General features: G+C 37.0%; 1 protein-coding gene across 11 annotated transcripts in view; it reads right to left on the bottom strand.

Moving 5' to 3' along the window:
- LOC122842860 (neurexin-1a) overlaps positions 1-20,501 on the bottom strand; it is a 234,750-nt gene that overhangs the window by 14,029 nt on the left and 200,220 nt on the right. For 6 of the 11 annotated variants that reach the window (XM_044137092.1, XM_044137087.1, XM_044137089.1 and 3 more), the window contains one exon: positions 2,253-2,331. In XM_044137092.1, the coding sequence (XP_043993027.1) occupies positions 2,253-2,331 (79 nt within the window). Of the gene's footprint in view, positions 1-2,243; positions 2,332-20,501 lie in introns of all 11 variants that reach the window. The other 5 variants (XM_044137088.1, XM_044137090.1, XM_044137091.1 and 2 more) reach the window with 1 other exon arrangement.

Below are 20,501 nucleotides of genomic sequence, written 5' to 3'. Positions count from 1 at the left end.
ACCTCATCTACCTCTCTGGATGTAGATATTAATCAGGATACAGTGTTAGACAGCTGCCACCCGGGGAGCCCACAGCTCTGGTGTCAAATCCCCCTCAGCGATCACAAAAGGAGCTTCACGTTGTTGGCAACGAATGTTTTGGCAGATGCCCTTGTCAAAATTAATAAATAAATAAAAAATATATATATATGATGAAGCATGCTGCTTGTGTGAACTTGTTCTCTTCCAGGTATAATATTTGCCTAAGGTAACAAATGCACGTTGGAATACTTATTGTGATGCTCTTTATATAAATCAAAAATGAAAAACCAGAATTAGAGGAAAAAGAGTACAGTTAATATTGCCAGTGGAAAGCCAGAAGAATAGGAAGACATTCAGACTATAAAGGAGATATCATTTGCTGTGGGGCAGGCATTAATTTAGTGGAGGTTTACAACCACATACTGATCAATAACACATTTAAATGGAGAAGGGAGCCTTGAGTTCGGACTTAATTGTTCTCAGTGCTTCTCATCACTTCTGAATGCATTTGAAAATCCCTGTTTTCATAGACAGATGCTATGGTTAGACCTAATTGCCCTCCATGTGTGGCAAGAGAAAGAGATTAAAAGTTTTGCAAGCAATGTGGGGAAAAAAACAGATTTACCATCACAAATTGTCAGAGTGAGGCTGTATTTCTGAAACCCTCTGGGGAAGTAATAAGTGTCTTTTTTATTTTGAATTCATCTGGGCTCTTTAAACACAAATCTTTAGACCGACTAAGTGTGCTCGTGTTATAAGAACAAAACAACTGACATGCACCTCAATCATTATATCCAAGGGGAGTTGCTTGCAGCCGCAGTGATCAACAGCATATGAGAAACAACAGGATAAACTTGCACTGCCCGCTGTAGAATTTAATTAACAACAGTGGGGACACTGTGCACATCTGTAAAAATCATACAGTCCTCTCTGGGTTTATCCATTTTCTATGTAATATTTTTGAAGTCACATAGGTTTCATAATTACAATTGTTTTTCCCTGTCTCCATGAGAACTCCCCTCTATGCATATTAACAAATGCCCTGAGCTGCTGTAAACAAATACTGTAGGTGGACAATTAAAACACAGTAACATCTGCTTGTAGGGACACCAACCATTGTGTAGTTTTTGTTGCTCATTCAACACTTTTGTTTAGCAATGCTGCAGGGTGAACTGAAGACTGAAACATGAAACTTGACGAACATAAGATAGGCCCAATCCTTATGTTTAAATTAATAAATTTCTGAACACAAGGCAAATGACAAGCAGCCCTTCAATATCTTGTCATACAGGAAGCCTTTGTTTGCAGTATTACATGAACACTATGGATTTGACAAGGTATTGTGACACAAGGTCCAGATTATTAAAACACCATGATATGGGGCGTGCTCCGGTGGCGTAGAGGGTAGCGCGCCCCACGTTTGGAGGCTTTCAATTCTCGACGCGGCCGTTGCGGGTTCAATTCCTGGACCCAACGACATTTGACGCATGTCCTCCCCCCTTTCCTGTCAGCCTACTGTTGTATAAGGGACACTAGAGCCCACAAAAAGACCCCCTGGTGGGGGAAAAAAAACCCCACCATGATATTTCTCAGTCTTGACAAAGAGTGGATCTCTGACAGTGTGTTGTTCAAACTTTACACTATCTTTATTTGTGAAGTTTTTGGGCTGCTACATTATGTTGACAGAGTCAAATGATGAATAATTCTCACTGGGTGGCTAGACAACACTCCATTACAAACACAATAAACAAATTTTCATCACCTTTAAATTGTTTCTGTGACGGCGATTTGAAAACCAATTGGAAAACAGAAATGGTGACAAAGTGGCACACAAGATATGAATGATTTGTAATGGCTACAATTAAACAATCCAAATACAGATGGTATAGCTGACATTTTGAGATTTTTTTCAAGTCAAGCTTATTTCATTTAAAAACACCATAAATACTACAGACAAAATAAAATAAGTGATTCCTAAGCCACATTTCTGCACTCTGTAGTTTGAGATCAAGTTACAATAGATACAGAAAAGTCAGCAGTGACCAGAAAAAAACCTAACTTTAGGTCCCTCTCACAGACAAATCTTACTAACAACTCCAATCTGCACAGTTTGACTGTATCTGTTGGTATGTAATGATCTATACCTCTGGTGATGTATGACGACACACAAAGACACACTGACACACCCAAAGAGAAGTAGAATAAAAAAAGAGATGACTAACCTAACCCACCTGAGCTCGGCTCACAGGGATCAATGTCTTCATCATCACTTGGACACTCCGCTGAAGCCACCATCAAGTCTTCAGTTATCTGAAGAGAGAGAGGTACATAGGCACAGAGGTGAGGGCATGAAATTCTTTAGCCCTATGAACAAGGTGAGATGATTCCCACTCGAAACAACCAAAAGTTGCATTTCTAGAGGCTTGGGTTAAGGAGAGTGCAGGCAGATGGCATGTGAATCCAGACAGTTACACTATTTGGCTGCTGGATTTATCTGTCAACACGACCACACACTGCCTTGGCACAGTAGCAGCTGCTGCGCCGTTTTCCAGGCTACAGCTTCTTTACAGAAATGGGATCAGATTATTGAGGAACAGTGAAGACTCAGGTTCACAACATAATTGTCAACCCACATGCTCAATTTGTGTTTCCGTAGTCTGTCTGGCTTTGCAGATATTTACAATGTAGAGGAATTGGAAGGAGCCGTCAAATGTGCCTTTGGCATTTAGAGGACAATTGGGCACTGAATGTAAAATAACATCTCTAAAAAGACAGAAAACAAAAGACAGAGAAATAGAAATTTAAATCAATATTACCTTTTATCTTTTACAAAATAAGCATACAAAAAATAAATCTATGTTCTCCTAATGCACATGCTCTTTTATTAAATCCATTTCAGACTATACACATACCAAAGATGATAGAATGTGGCGTCTTAGAGTATGGGAAAGGGCAAACAACGGACCAGAAAAAAGCACACTGTAAAACATTATACTGCAATGTTTTTTATAGTCTTGCCTCAGGCCATTTGATCAGCTCTGCGTTAAAGGTCATTTCATTTAAGCATGGCAGCCTCCTCAAGGCCAGGTTAGACTTTTGGATATGAAGAGCTGCTAAGTAGGATGAGCTGCAGCAATAAAGCTGTGCCCATTGTTTGTAATTTTGTGGTGAATTAAAAGAAAAAAACTGGTAAAGAGGCCATCAGGCCCCTAAATAAAGATGGACGCTGGCTTTTATTGCATTTGTGCTGTTATGTCACTAATGTTTAAATGTGCATCAAAACATCTGCTAGTTGGATTAGCATTGACTCATCTTAAGATAATGAAAGGTGATGTCATTTTGCCGAACATCCATTTGGCTACTCTTAATCTGATTTTGCTGTGACGGTAACATCGTTCTGACTTTCTGAGCACGGGCCAACATCATCTTTACATAATAGTCCTGGAAATGATAGATCAAGCCCATTAAGGGTGCTGTGGCGGAGGGCCTTTTCAGTTGCATCTGCAAAGCGTGAGGCCTGGGGAAGCCGTCCAAATGTAAATTTAATTTGCTGTGCACGAGGCTGATGTACAGCATTGGCCATCCAGATGGCGAAACCACCGGATCCCAGAGTGCCACATCCATCATTTCTGCCTCATGATTTGTTTTTCCTGGCAGGAGATCTCGACACACTACACTCTCTGGCAGAGGTACGGGAATCAAGGAATCAATACTGCCTCCCTAGTTGTCCCACCTTACCACTCTCATTCTCCCTCTCACAGACCTTAAACTCCATCCTTCAGATTTATTGTAGAGGTGTAGAAGAGGAAACAGTGTGATGTGGGTGTATTATATATAGGATAACTCCCCAAAGGATAACCAAAGAGGAGGTGTTTATACTTATGTTTTAATTCTCTGCTACAGGTCAGAAAGAGGCCTAATACTCCATTTTCTAGCTATAAATCTAAAACATGAATATTTCTCTTATACAAGGAAAAAGTAATGCATGAAAGAAAAAAAACCTGTATTTTTGTGAATAGGCTGAAAATAGAAAAATATTAAGAGTATCTAGACATAAAAACATTAAAGAAGCAAATTAAAATAAATATGTTTGGAAAACTAAACAAAGGTAATGTAACTTGAACCATTTGTTTTTTGTATGATAAGTCGTTCAGTTGATTGTAGAAGAATTTATTTATTCACAGCAGTTTCAATGTACTGCCATCACATTTTATAACCAGGTTGACAGCTAGACTTTGTCTGGGTTGTTGCAACAACAAGGTTTTTTTTTCCCTTTCTTTTCCAGTCATCATGTTGTACACTGGCCGCTGTGTTTGGGGATCATTATCTATCTCACAACCCAATGCTTGACAGTTGGTACGAAATGTCTATGCTGATATATCATGTTTGGATCTCACCAAATATGGTGAGATCATTGTTCTACATGTCCCGTTTCTTATTTGAATGCATTTTTGCAAAAGTCAGGCTGCTATATTCTTATTCAAGTGAAGTAATGTTCTCCCGGTAACCTTTCCACAGACTTTTGTTCAGTCTCTTTCTAATTGTCCATTCTTGAACTTTGCCATTTAACATGGTTACGACTGTGTTAGATGGAGCTTCATGCATCATGTTCTTTTTGCAACATTTATGGCTTTCTTGACTGTCTTTTTATTTTGTTGTTTTTCTTTTGTGAGATTTGTTTCTCATTGTAAAACAGTGGCCTTCAATTTCTTTGGAAAATCACCTTCCCAGATTGAATGCTAGTAACAGTGACTTTTATAAGATTCTTTTTGATGTATTTTCATACTAGCATTGTATTAACACCTTCACTATCTGGCTCAACAAACTTCTAAGACTTTTCTTTTTATAGAAATAGTCACAATAATGAGGTGCTCTAATTAGCAGCACCTAAATGAACATTTTCTTCTTAAACCTAAAAGAGCCCTCTCTTTTAGGTCTCTTATACCTAAAAGGTGGACTCAGTTCTTTCTATGCCTTTATTGACTAAACATGGAAACGTTTTTTTCTGATGATAGAACCTTAAATAATGTCTTGTTCCCAGTTAAAAATCTGGGCAGACTTGCTGTATTTAATCTAAGTTAAATTCAATTTGTATGTTATAGATGTGTGTCTCTGTACAAACATAATAAATTTGTGTTACTAGCCCTTCTACCAACCTGGAAAACTGTGTAGGTCAACATTTTATGTGGCCATGACCTGGTCCTGCAATGTCTGGATTCTTTTTCACCCGTGACAATTCAATGTGGTTCATGCATGAGGCTTCCCACAATGAAAACTGACAGGTAAGCTGGGTTGAAACACAAAAAATAGTTATTTATAGATGTTCTTATGATCATTCTGATGTACCATCAGAATGGTGAAAACAACCAAATAAATGCAGCTACTTAAGGGCCAAATATCATACTTATGGCTGAAAAATACTTCAAATTTTGAAAGTGTAAAACATAAGTAAGTTACTTTCAGTAGTTCAATTGTTTATAACTGTAAATAAGTATTTATAAAACACTTTTCTTTAAAAAAAAAAAAAAAAAAAAGCCTTTAGAGGCACACCCTCAAACCTGCAGTTCAAAACAAGATAAAAAAATACAATTTATGTTAGAATGCTGCAAGAATTTGAGTGTTTTGAAGCAGTTTTTTTTGTTTGTTTTTTTGCACAAAGGGTCAATCTTCAGCATAGTTTTAAATTCTTTGGTAGGGTGCCGATCTTTTAGATATTCAAGATGCATTCATCTTGACTTTCTCCCAGTTACTAGATAAAGGACTATATATCCCGACTTGAAGAACACATGTTGGAGCTACGCACTTCCTATTAATAAATTGACTGAGCAGTGTGTTGTGCACTGAAGCAAGAGTTTATTCTAAATGCAACATCATCACTCTTCAAATCTTAGTTGCATTCCAAGCTGCTTTGTGCTCATGTTTTATTAATATTCCTGCATGTAGCATAAGTAAATCAGTATAACTCTGGTGAGTTACAAAGAAAAAGTTGGACAATCTTTATTATCTGCCCATAAAGGTTATCTATCTCAATTCTTCTTCAGTGTTGACCATTTTCAGAAATACTGAGTAACAGTCCAGTTGATTGATTTCATAGCATCATTCCCACAAGAAATATGCCACAACAGATATGTTTATGAACAAGATATACCCGTAATTCATTTTATGAAGGCACTTCGAAAATGCTAAAAGCAAGACTCAAGGTTTGCAAAGCATCATTAATCTAGCTGTAAAGTGCTGAAGCCATGGTGAACCTACAGCACAGCTCATTTATCTAGCTCTGCAGAGCAGCAGAGACCTCACTCCTCTGAAGGAACCTGGGGAGACAGTCAGAGAGGTGTAATGCCTTCCTGCTTTCTTCACAGAAAGTAAACCATAATGTTGTGTGTATACTGTCATTTGAGTTTATTTAGTTCAATAAATTCAATTTGATTAAATGTTGCAGACAGGTAAAGGTATCGACTGGCCTTGGCTCATGCAGTGATTGAACCATCAAAGAAGATGCCGACCAGGAATTTCCTACCTGACTCAGCCAAAGGTTCCCCAGTGCTTTCTGTAGTACTGTCATGCTGGTTTTCGATCTGTGAGAATTGATAATGGTCCTCCATAATGAGATGTCCAGGCTTAGCTGTGCTCGGCATGTGCTCGCTAAGGCTTAGTCAGCAGTCACCAGTTTATCTACAACTTTATAAACACTGATCTGTTCCCTAGTAACACTCAACGGCCTTGCAGTGTCCAGAACAACTCCTTAATAGGTTCTATATGCAGTGGGTGACTTTAATATAATGCACTACAGTTGTACACAGCTGCCCTGGATGCATGTTTTCCTCTCTTAATGCTGGCCTGCGGAGGGATAGAGAAAGAAAGGCTGCTCTTCAGGGAGGAAGCTGTGTGCTGCTGCCCCGGTGCTCGAGAGCAAGAGACACCTTCTCTGTGATAACCTGTCGGTGTGTCTCCGTGGAAAGTCGTGGGTTTTCACATTGTTTTCTCTCCGGTCTAATTTGATGAATGCTCCCTGGCACACAACATGTCTCTTTGGAGACGAGCTGAAAGTCAGGAGGACACTGAAGGCATCTGAAAGGTTTATCTGAAGCATGCCTCTGCTGTCCCGGTAATGTATTCCACTGAGGATGCTTGCTGTTTTCTTTTGCCTTTCGGGGGGTTTTTTCCCCCTAGTGGGCCTTCTTTTTTTGTTCGAAACCAAGCCAATGTTTTTAATGCTCTCTTTCTGGTGCACACTACAGGTCAGTGAAAATATTGCAGTTTGTTTCACAAAAAATTAGCAATCTTTACCTTATTTAGTGTAGATTTTAGCGATATTTTTGTCAAAAAAAAGTAGCTTATGTACCTGCAGGTTAGATGATTAATAAGAAAGGGGTATTTGTGTAGTGGCATTTCCTTCTAAAAAGACAAACAAATAAAAAAAGTGACCAATAATTTTTAGATAATTTTGGTACTAATTCTATTGTCAACTAAAATTAAGACTGTTATTTGAATTGAGTTTGAATTGGTTTATTTTTTTAAAGTGCATATTGTGATCACTGTAATTCTCTCCCAGTTGACTTTAATGCTTACAATTACCAAGCATTTGAAAAAAAAAAAAAGTTGAATCTCCACTTTGAATGTTGCTATTTAGACAAAAAAAAATATTTTGCTTAGACAATGTCCTTTGGGAAAATACAAAAAAAAAAAAAAAAAAAAAAAAAAAAAAAAAAAATATATATATATATATATATATACTTATTTTTTTATCATGTGCTTTTTTAAAAGTATATATTTGTACAGCTGTAAGCCTTGACTTGTCTGGAAAGCTGAGGAATCAACATTCTCTATGTGTTGCTGCTGCCTAGACAGTGTGCTATTATTTGTCATGTTGGCACCTATTTACACTGAGAGCAGCCTGCGAGTGTCCGTATCTGACCAGGGCTGCAGTGGACTAATTGGGAGGAGTTATCTGTCCTAAGTTTCAGCCTTGCAGTAACACATTATTAAAGAGCAGTATAGAGGAAGGAGGAGATGGTAGATGAGGGTTCGTGGTTTGACATGGAAAGAAGCCAGAAGCTATGTTTATATCTCAACATATCTAAAGGCTCTGTATTCAAACCTTCATTCAAGAAAATTAAATGGTGTATAGTTTATGATCCATTCACATGCTCTTTATTTACCCATGGCAGATTTCACACACCAGCAGCAGCTCTTATCAAAATGCCTGATGACAACCAAGTATCTAACTTAGCACCCTGGAACTAGGTCGATGTTGATAAATAATTTAGTCCCAGATGCTCAATAGATTCCAACAGAATAATGAAGGCATGTGGGCCTCTCATGCTGTGAATTCAGCTCAGTGTATTGCCTGGCCTTCGCCCACACACTTCCTACTGCTGGCCTGACAGGCTGTCAGCATAATACTCTTGCACAGAAACAGACGAGGGTAAAAGACAATCAAATGTCATTGTCTATATCACAGAGAGTTGTGCAACAAACACTGTATAATGGGGTACTTATGTTCAAAACATCCATATTCTCCTGGCACTCTGTTTAAGTTGGAGAGAACATAAAAAAGAAAACTCTGATGGAGGGTTTCATGGTGACACAACAGATTGTCAAAATTATTCACAATCGAGTGCTGAAGTGTAGGAAATAACCATCTGGGGAGAAACAGAGGCTGTTCTTTGAAGGAGATGAAGAAAAAAGTATTCCATTTTAACATTGACCTACAAATTGTATAGATGAATCCCAATTTAAAGCACAAACATAAAGAGAATATGGGGAGTTTGCAATTAAATGGATTTATTGCTATTCCAATGTTGTTGATATGAAAGTGCTAATCAAAATATATATTTTTTGGCCTTATCGCAATGAACAGCCGTTGTTTATATTAAGAGCAGATCATAAACTCTTTCTGATCGACCCGTCACTATTACTTTAACACCAAGACAAAAATTAATTAGAATTCAAATAAGCAGGTGTGCATTCTAAGAACTCATTTTATATTTTCTCAGTTCAGTTACTGAATTGAATCTGATTTCTGCAAATGGTCTCCAGACCCAGTTTAGTGTCCCAAGCTGTCATAAAAAATTCACACCACCACATGAAAATCCTTAATATTCACAGGCCAAGAACTTATTAAGGAAACAAAAATATGCTTTTGTGTTTTTAAGAAACTTTTTATTATAATGATTACAGATAATGTGTTACAGATTATTTTTTCTGAGTTAACATGAGCCAAACACAGGCAATATTTTAATTGTAGTTTGATCTCAAAGCCCAAATGAATTACTTTTAAAATTTTTTGTCATTTTTCAGAAGCAATTTGTGTTCAGTAATTAGTATGTGTTTTTATCCGCTTTGTTATACCGTAAGAAAAACTGTCCATGGTTACCAGCTGTTCACACTTTCACAGTTATCAGATGCAGTTTCTCTAGGGAGAAAAGGTTTTGCTTTATGTAAAAACACACCAGCTGTTGCTAGAAGTCAACCTTAGACTCGTGAGTATGACTTTAATGTGTGTATATATATATATATATATATATATATATGTAATGTGGTCTGAGGTTCTCTATTTCCTCCCCTGGTGGCCACATGTTTCTGTCGCACTACACATCTTCCTTAGGGCGTAAGGCCCCAGACAGTCTAACAAGATACTGGGAGGCAGTTTTGCACACCTTGTAAAGTCACAGCATGTCAGTGTAGAAGTAAACTCCTTTTAGGAAACCCACAAAAGTCCTCTTGGAATCAAAATGAGCAGTAAGCAAGGAAGACGTAAAATGGTTCCGGTCTTATTGGCGAATCACTTTTAAGACGGTTAAGCATATGGGCATAAAGAACACTTGAGATATTTGTTACAGTTTAAACGCAGTTGACAAAGTCCTGACAGTGTGTTAAAAACATTTTAATATATAGTAAGGGATTTTTCCCTTTGAACACAATAAAAGTTGGAAAAAAGCATGAAGGATCAACTAATTCCTTAGACTTCTGGGTACTTTGCTTCATTGTCAATTATAAAACTGAATACATTAACTTACTGTATGTGTCACCACAGTCCTTTGCACTGAATCAGTATGTCATTAAAATAAGTGCGAGAATTTCATCCAACCAAATGCAGAGGGGAGGTTTAAGAAATAAGTTTATTGTAATGTTTATTTATTTTCATTCATTTATAGTTTAATGAATTCCGACCTTCCTTCCTTTCTTCTTTCCTTTCGTTCTTCCTGTTAACATGAACATAAGTTTTGAATGAAAATGAGTAATTTGTAGAAAAAAGTCTTATATAGTCTACCCAATAAAAAACTTACGGTTTCTGCAAAAATATATTTTTTAAATCTATTGCTCCAGAGCCTGAACATCAGGAAAATGGGTCACACCACAGGATGCCACAAATTGCTACACTGACATACATTACTGACACTGCTTGTGAAAAGTCACAATTTGAAATTCTGTTGTCTGCAAAACACTGAATGGTATAAATGAATCCCGGAATTTCCATCTTGTATGAGGCATCTAAATCCCTAATGTCATAAGAGGTAGGTTCACTCCAAACTAAACATCATGTGCAGAAACATTTAGCTTCTTTAAATTAAGATGGAATATTTGTTTTCAAAGATTACATTATGTCTTTCAAGTATTAGCTACATAATTGTTTTAAATTTCATGCTAATGTTTCCTTAATTTAACATCACATTTAAATTTCAAGAATATTATTGTAGTTTTCTTTCTGTAATGGGCATCGTCTGTCTTTGTTCATCTACTTCGAGTTACTTTGTGTATGATTTGTACTATACAGACACTAGCATTGCCTGGACTTGCTTCACAGACTCAAAAAAAAAAAACTGTGTAGATTTAAGGCTGCATTAAAAAAAGAAACATAAGATGTTAAGGTGCAACGCAACAAAGGAGGGAGTGGACACGAACTACACGCATAACCAATTCAAAATATATGACTACCTACGTTTAATATATTTCCTCTCTGGGCCTGGAGAACAGCGCTTTTGTGAGGACTGCTGCTTTTTATGTGGTAGCTTCAAGGAAGTGCTTTGTAGCTGTTACTTAAGTCTCCCTCAGGACTGACTTCAGCTTCTTTTTCAGGAACAGTCATCTGCATGGTCTTAATGAAAAATTCTAGACACGATATGTCTCAGTGCACAAAAGTTACCGGTGTGTATAGTTGTCTGCCTGTGTAGGAGGAAACACCAAGTCTGTTTCTCAGTCACTGTCTGCGTCACTCTGTCACCATGTCCATCACTGACTCACAGACAACTATGTGTGACTGGAGCCTGATTTAGACAACTCAAGGCATCCTGTGCGCCATATGACAAACAGCTGATATTTTGATTCTCAATTAGGCCTGGTGGCTATTATTTATTGCCGTGGATGTAGATATCATTTTCATACAATATGGACATGTGCTTGCAGTCACCTCACAGTAAGAGTGCATGCTGAGCAGCTGCCATTGAGTGTACAGCTTCTTGCAGCTTATACAAGAGAAGGCTGGTTGCCTTCTGTTAGCTTGACGCTTTAAACGATAAAATCTGACTATGATGTTCATAAAACACTATCTGCTTCCATCTCCCTCCTACGCTTCCCCCTGAGTTCTCTTGTTTCTTCTCTTTCTTCCTTGTGCTGCTCCACAGAAAGTGTATTGCATGGTCGACTCTGTCTCTCCTCCTTATCGTTGCTTTCACACATCTTGGATAAATGAAATCTGCCGCCACTGGAGCATTTTCCCCCTTTGGATTCCCTGATATTTTTGTTATCTGAAATCGAATCTGGAGCTCTGTGCATGTCTGTGGCTCTCTTTGCTTGTAATCTGGCCTGAGAGCACAGAACTACCCAGGAGGAATATCATTTGCTAAGGATAATTGAGTGAATGAAGGAGGCATAACAATTACCAGAAAACTCCTTGTAATCATGGTAATTTTTTATCAAAATTCTTCTACACAAACACTTGTGATTTTCAGTCAAAAATTACTGCTCAGTTACTAATTTTCTTGTTTAATTTGTCAAAAATCTAAAAATAGATGACAATTATGAGCATGATGCCTTGTCTTTTGAGGAAAAAGAAAAGCAGAAGAAGAGATATCCAGCTTGGCCACAAATCACTGTCTTCCAGACTTTACCTGCACCTTGACATGCAGTCCCCGTCTCTCATCTGGTGACAGGAACAAATTTGTCATCCTAATATAGATGCTATCATTGCTGAGATGAATGTACTCAGGCCTAATTCCCATGCGTAGAGTTTGCTAAAACATGACATGAGGGGAGAGGAAGAGCAGCTTTGCCTGACAACCGCAGACCCGGTTGCTTGCAGCCTGCAAGAGGGTCTCTGTAATCAGATTCCTGTCCTTCAGGTCAAGATTTGTCACTCACCAAGGGCTGGGAGTGAATATGATAAACTAATGACTGATGAACTGATTCAAGACAAAGGCAGACAAAGAAAATCCAAAAATAAAAAATAAAAAACAGGCAAAGGAAAGCACAGTCCTGGCATAATGTTTTCACTTTGAATGAAAGAAGATTTTTGTGCTACAAACAATCCCTCTGGTACTTTTGTAATGCATGAACTCATGACTTCTAGTCAAAATGTATTTATATTTCTGACTCAATGTGACATGACACAGATTGGGATAACCTTCAATGATGCACGGTAGATAAACTAGGGCATTTTATGGACGAGAAGCTGCACTGCCAGTTGCTGAAGATGCAGGGAACTGACTAAGGAAACAATGGATGCCATGTTTTTGGAGATGGAGTTCTGGGCAGCATAACCATTTCCTGGACACAGCACAGAGCTGACCTCCATGAATCCATTTTGCTGATAGTTCCTTCTATGCACTGATAAAGCAATAGGTCTGCTGCAGATGCCGTATCCTGATGCTATAGCACAACTGACCTAAAACCTGAACCTGAATTGATGTGGTGGCGGGTAATACCTCCACCCATCACGTGAAATGCAGTAGGTTACCATGGAAACCCTCGCTGCAGGCATATGGAAGGACATATCTGACCAAGGATTTGCAGACGTCTTAGTTAGTAGGTCACCCCCTGTTGCTTGGACATCAAGAAATGTGAAAGCTACTATTCCTTTAACAGACACCTAGCAGCTAAAGAAATCATAACTTGAGTGAAATGCTGTAAACAAGAGAAAGCCAATTTTGTTTCATTTTATATTTGGAATGCAACTTGTTTTTCTTGCTTATATTTAATTTGTCACAGAGAATTATATAAACAAAAACAGTTGTATAGCTGTTTAGGTGATAGTTAGACTTTAAAGATAAACTCTCAAATTCAACTCAGATTTTCAAAAGGTATGTTTTTCTTTTCTTAAACTGTGCACATCCTCTGAAATGCAAAAAACTTCAACAATAAGCAGAATTTTCATGTCCAACACAATACTTAATTCATAGCAACTTGTATGCCAAACTAACATCATTTATCCTGATATTACCTTGTATTATTCTAGCATTCTGCCATAAATTTGGCTTTTTATGATTATATTTGCTATTGAGAGAGCTGCTCTTTGGACACAGAGTATCATCCTAATCAGAGACCCACAGCTGTAACAGGGCCAACACTAGCCATTTGAATGACCTAAGCACAAATGTTTTGTGGTGACATGCTTTTGCAGGTTATCCATTCTGCAGTTTCTACTTATTGTTTTGAGAAATGCACTCACTGCTGAGCAAATGTTATTAGTGATATGAGAAATGCACCAATGGAAGTGCCAAGAACTACAAAACAAAAAATCCCCAAGGTCTGCAGAACTTCTTCACATGAAGTTATATATTATTTTAGTCAAAAAAACGTTAACTCTGCTACTCAAAGTAAGAGCAGGGGGGCAACACAGGGTTGATTGGGGAGAGCGACACCGAGGAAAGCAATTTTTTACTCAAGCAAAAATGTTAGTTTTAAATTACTTTTAAATCCTTAACATTCTTTGCACATTTTTATTTCTTATATCACTATGATTACTATACTCATAATTATTTTTCACAAGCCTGATTTTTTGGTGCCCTATCCGCAGTGCGTGATCTGTGTAGGTGGACATTGGTAATAAACATATTGAGAGAGCTGGTATGAACAGTGTTTGTGTTATGTGTTATTTGCAACTAAATAAATATATGCTAACAGATATTCTCTAGAAATTAGGGTCAATTATTATTTTTTCCCTCAAAAAATACAGCAGGTTTACTTTTTTCTTTTTTTTTTTTCCCAACATTTCTATTTTGCCCATGCTGAACTATGTTTTGCTCATACCTTGGTGGAAGCATAGGGAACATGGAATGAATAAGTCATTGTGTGGCTTATTAGCACCTAAAAATTATTCAGAAATAGAGAGCCCTGCCTGCAGAACTCAATGAGCTCTTGGCGCAGAGTTTCTGTTCATAAATCTAATGTTTAAACTGGCAGATCGCTGAATTTTGCAGGAGTTGGATCTCATGTTTAATAGTTGAACTGTGCTCTGTTTTCATAAATCTTAGCTGGAAATTCCTGAGAGATTACAAGGTGGTTCATAAAAATGCTGTAAGGCTAGCAGTGTTCTTTTTTGGCCATGTGTATGAAAGATACTAGAAAATTATAAACTACAGTTTTCTCACTGACTACTGTGCATAAGACTAAGTATGCATGCCTTCAATGCTGCTAAGTTGTATTAAAATCAATATATTTCATGGACTATACATGGCAAGCACAATGTTGAAGGGCAGTTTCCATAATGGCCCCTGGTGAGCCTAAGATGATGAATATGGGCTGTCGCTGCAAGCGAATGCCACAGACCTGGGTCCACTGTAGGGCAAAAGGGTTACCTCCTTTCTACCATCTGTCAGTTGTAGGTGGGCACAAAGCCATCACTTGGTCTGAAGCATCTTCACCTCAGAACCATAAAAAGTGCTGCAACTAATTTCAGGAGCAACATGATAGTTCTGAACAGTCAAAGATGTAAATTGCAATACATGCTGTCCTTGATAAACTGAATGAAATGAAATATCATCAACCCTTAAAAGCAGCGATGTGCATGTCAGTGAAGTATGTTTATTACTTCTGCTTTTAATTCTTTTGTCTAAAGTATACAGTCTCCTAGAGGTATGATGGTCAATCCTGTACAACTGCAATGCAGGGGAAATTTTATCCTGAGGATGTTTTCTTTTTCTGAATAATTGAAAACCCCACATGCTTCCAGGGCCCTTACACTCACACTAAAAACTGCAGTATGATTCCAAGTGTGTGAGGCTGATAATTTGGACTTTTTAAAAAATAAAATAATACTCATCTAATATGACTGGAATTCTGCTGAGTAATTGCTTTCTAATTAATGTAGAAGTTGGTTGCTATTATTTTTTATCTAAGGATCTTGCAACACAGATGTCTGACTTTTAATTAATGAGCCCAAAGACTTTCTGGTAATTTCTCAGTAAAATTGGTAGATATTCATTTAACATTAAGCAATGATTTTGTTCACTTCCTAATAGAAATATAAGACTGTAATCTTATTCTCTGCATAAAATATTTCAGAAAACTGGGATTTGAACTAATTAACCTTTCCATGAACAAAATGCTCAAAATTTACAAAGTGAAGACATGTTTTGAGACATTTTTATGAATTAGTAACAAATGTAAACATTATGTCACCAGCATGATGAGAACAATTAAGTTTATGTTTTAGTTGTTCTGAGTTTTTGATCCTGAATTAAAATTAACAGGTCACTTAGTTTACCTGCCACACAGAACACCCCACAAAATGCCTTCGTGTTTAATGTTTGCAGTTTTTACTTTCATGACTTAAAAAGAAATGAGACTTCAAAGTAATTTCCACAAATATCTACTATGTCAATCAAAAGCAAACTTACTGTTCTATTGTGAGCAGTTTGTTGCTAAGTGACTTGATATTTCGACAGCGACATAACCTTAAAGAAGACAGTCATGATATGTGGAAATAAAATGTCTGACTCTGTAACTGACAGACTGATTATTCCTTCCTACACTTCTGAAACTTAACAGCCTGTCAGGTAACAGGTAGGCAATGCTATAAGCTTGTTTTTTCCCCACTGAATATTACTTAATATGTAGTGTGGTTTTAAAGTTTTACAAATGAAGCAAAGAAAAGCTGAAAACTGTGGAAAAACTGTGATGAAAAATGTCCGACACAAAGTGATGTGTTGTTGTGAAGTGGAGAACAAAACATGGTTATCAATTTTACTTTCTTCAACTAACAACCTGAGGTGTTGCATAAAGGTGTATTAAGTCATTTTTACTTTGATATTTCTAAAGAAAATCTAGTGCAACCACACTTCTTTAGAAGTGATTTGGTTAAATTACAATGTTCACATCACAAAGAACCCACCATTTGCACTGGAAAACACAGCGGTGGCAGGATCAGGCAGTGGAAATGTATTTCTAAAGCTTTTTAAGGGAGAAGATGTTTAGAGTTTATCAAGGACTGCTGAAGCTAAATAAAGAGCAATCCTGGTAGATAATCTGTTAGATGCTACACAGACTTCAGACTGGGCTGGAGGTTCAGGTTCCAGCTGGACAACTACCCTAAACACTGCCAGACCACAATGGATTAAATCAAATTCCAGACATTAATCGACTTGAGTCTCTGTTGTAAGACAAAAAAAACCCCTGATATTTGTATACTCCCACCATTAATATGATTACATTTTGACTATTTTGTGAAAAAGAATGATGCATTTTATTTGCTTTTAGACACCAAAAGGTCTTGGGATTCTAATTGCAGCTAAAAGTGATTCTACAGCATTCTAACTCAAGCAAACACAGTACAAATGTTTGGCGCTCTTTTAAGATTTTAAAATAAATTGAATATCATGCAACAATTTTTCTACCACTCTACAACTATGATACATTGCTATATGCAGATAAAAACCCAATAAAATGCATAAACATTTAAAGTTGTAACGTGACAAAATCCGGGTGCAAAGGGTAATAATTAAGAAAGGACTTAAATTAAGAAATAACTAAGTAAAATATACATAACATAAATGTAAATCAAATCTATTTGAAGCTCAACACTGAGTATAACTACACTCGCAATAAAGAAGCCATTCTTAGCCATCAAATCAAATTTCTGAGAGTAAATTTCTGGGTGTGACGCCAAAGCATAGCCTGAGTTTGTAAAAACAATTCTTGCAAGTATTAAAACTATCAAAATAATGCCTAAAGATAGCAATTACTCCAAATTGCAAGGCTGATTATGAGGGCGAAGAAGGCTCCAGACTGTTGTAGATATTGGACCAAAGGTTGCTGAAGATTTCTCACTCCAAGATTATTGTGACACTAACTCTATTATATTATGTTTGTAAGAGTCACAGAGAGTGAGCCTTAAAGGCATCCAAACAGTTCACTAAAGGTATAAAAGTGGAGCATGTCAAATCTACTATTATCCCCATAAATAACAAAGCCAGATTTTGCTTTATCGTCTCAGGAACCAAACAAATACAGCCACTGTGAACCAGTTCAGAGTGAAGTCAGCCGTGTGTTGCAGTTGCAAATGAAATGGCCTTCAAAATGTGTTTTGAATGTCACTTACTTGCAATGAATAGCCATTACATCCACCTCACTCAGGGTTAAAACTGAAATAGGAGGGCCAATTGGCCATTTGGTGGCAATGATGTGCCATAGAGGTCATTTGTTCTCCCTAGGAACAGGATACAGTCATGTGTTTCTTGATGGTTTTTTTCTCAGAATCAAGCTGTAAAACTCAAATTGTAGAGCATTAAATGGCTTCATGAGAAACATGAAACCTTGAAATTTTACATTGGGGTTTTTTGGAATGTGTCACTGATACATAATGTTCTTAGACTGGACATTAGGATATTTGCACATAATGTTTGGCCATATAGATTCCATATGCATCAATTGAACTGCATTTGAGAGAATGTGTTTATTGTTACTTATAGATTCTGCCATGTCTCTTGAAGGTCAAACCTTAATGGTAACTGGGTATAAGAAACTGGTAATTTGTCTACATATTCCTATTGTAGACAAAATGGCTGTTACTCGGTTTCCTATCTCACCATGTTTGCATAGCTAAAAACCAAGAGTCATAATCAGATGAAATGGAGAGTACATTGTGAAAGGCCTACTTCTGTCAAGTCTGTGAAGAAGGTGTCTCTTGTGATGCACCCCTGTTTTGTGTAATTGCATGTCTGATGGGATTTGTGTATTGGAAGTTGTACTAGATAATAACAAGACACCCTACATTTGATGCAACCTCAACATCTTATTTTTTTCCCCTATAATCTGGAAATGAATGTTCAATGCCATCCAAACATTGTCAATGAGTGTTGCTGAGTGATCTGATTTTTTATTTTAGCAAAATATTATTGAGAAAGTATGTCAGAGTAAATCAAACAACACTAATGTGAGCTAATCTTTATTGGTGCAGAGAGAGTATTTACATACAATAGCATGATTGGGTCACTGCTGCCACATTCAAATATTTTAATAGCGCTTGCACTAGTTCTACTGCAGTCTATCTATCTATCTATCTAGTCTTTTTTTGTATAATCACTAATGATATATGAATATCATCCGGTTTTTTAAATAATCCACTTTACTTATGCCTGGGTCTGGTGTCTGGTACATATTGACAACCCATTGTCACACTTTGTCATCATGTGAAAACAAGGAATGTAGAAAAAAGTGTGTTCTGCATACTAATACACTGTCAAATTATGGCCATAGTTGTTTTTTTTTTTTTTTTTTTTATCACAGTATATAATGTAGCACTCTTCTTTCTGTACACTGCCCTTGTCTGTTTGTGAGACACTGAAGCTATTACCAACTTTAGATGATGTTCCAGCAGACGATACTGGTGAATGTTGGATGGGACCCTCACACTTGGAAATTCTTGAAAGATTTATATACTGTATGTTTGCTGGCTGGTGTAGATAATACCAAGCAATGCATGTGAGGATCCATCACTGTCAAATGCAGTGGCTTAGTGGCTCTTCTAGATAGCTGTTGTTCGTCTTTCTTTCTTTTCTTCTCTCTCCCCCCTTTTTCTCTTTGGCGGCGTAAGTGTTACAGAAAGTAGGGTGGCATCACTCAGGTGAATTTCATTAAGCACTAGCTGGGCTTAACTACTATTTACAAGGGTACATCCCAAATATCCTCAATCTGGACTAGCTGTTAAATTAAACAAATTAACTAGAAAAAAGGTGCAATAATAAAGTCATAGGGAAACAGTATTTTACCTTTTTTGTATTAAACTTATAGACAAATGAAGTAAGCTGGAAAAAAGTTGCTAGCAACATTTTGAGGTATATATTTAAATCTATTATAAAGACAGGTCTTGATGACATGCAATATGAAGCATAACAATTCAGAAATCCCTGAAAGACAGTAACCCTGAGGCCAGCATGCTGCGTAATGGCAGACCAGGTGCCCCATGCAGCTGTCCGGGGTTCAATTCTTGACCCTGGGACCTTCAATGCAGGTCTTCCCCCTTTCTCTCTCTGATCATTTCCTGTCCTAAATACTGCAAATGAACCTTCAAAAAACCTTCAAAAAAAGATGTTCCCGTTCTTTTCACAAATGTGTTGATAAGTGGCCCCTAATATTAAGCCATCAGGCAGGATGTTGGATCGCTGGTTGCGGCCTGGTTCATGGCCAAAATCAACTTAGTTTTACAAGGTGAAAGCAGGTTTGACAAGACCGCATCAGATTATTATACACACTTGGTCTATGCAATATAGCTCATTTTGGTGCAATGCAGCAAGGGACAATGGACTGTGTTGCATCATCTATGACACAAAAATAATAATATGATGTAAAATTGATGCAGATATGGAAAGAGTAAAATATAATATACTCAAGTAAAATTACAGTTACTTTAATAAAAGCATATTTAAACACAAGAAAAGGTACCAGTATACATTTTTACTTAAATTAAAGTAAAAGGTACCAAACTAACTTTAAGTTGTTCGGTTACTTTTTTATATGTTCTGCTGCTGTCTTTAGGATTCTCTTTAGCTCATCATCTCCTCCATCTCAGCATCCTTCCCTGCATTCTCCACTTTATCTATGGAGCTTCTCTGTTTTCCTTTTCTTCAGAACCTGGCAGTTCTGATATTCATCCAATAGATCCTCTATTTGATAGTTATAAACAACCGTCACTAAACTAAGCACCTGGTGGTCAGTTTTCAGCTTTAACTAATTCAGATTATAATCAGAAAAATTATTTACATTTGTTCTTGAAATATTATTCTGAATGCTTACATGGCCATAGTTTTGAACATAAATTACGCTGAGTTTACATTATGATAAATGTGTTGCCTTTCTCATACTTATAGATAAACTAATCCCTTAGGTAGAGCCATGGGTTTTCTTTTTCTCAGAGGTTAATTTGAACTATTTGATGTTTTCTTTTCTTTTCTTGCACCTCTGTCTTCTAATTGATGCAAAGACAATGGGATCTTAATAATAATGCAACAGACACAAGTAAAAGTAGAAAGTTTTGCAAAAAA

Source organism: Gambusia affinis, linkage group LG13, assembly GCF_019740435.1.
Source record: "Gambusia affinis linkage group LG13, SWU_Gaff_1.0, whole genome shotgun sequence".
Lineage (NCBI taxonomy): Eukaryota > Metazoa > Chordata > Actinopteri > Cyprinodontiformes > Poeciliidae > Gambusia > Gambusia affinis.
The sequence above is the reverse complement of the archived record's forward strand: the minus strand, read 5'-3'. Positions and strand labels throughout refer to the sequence as shown.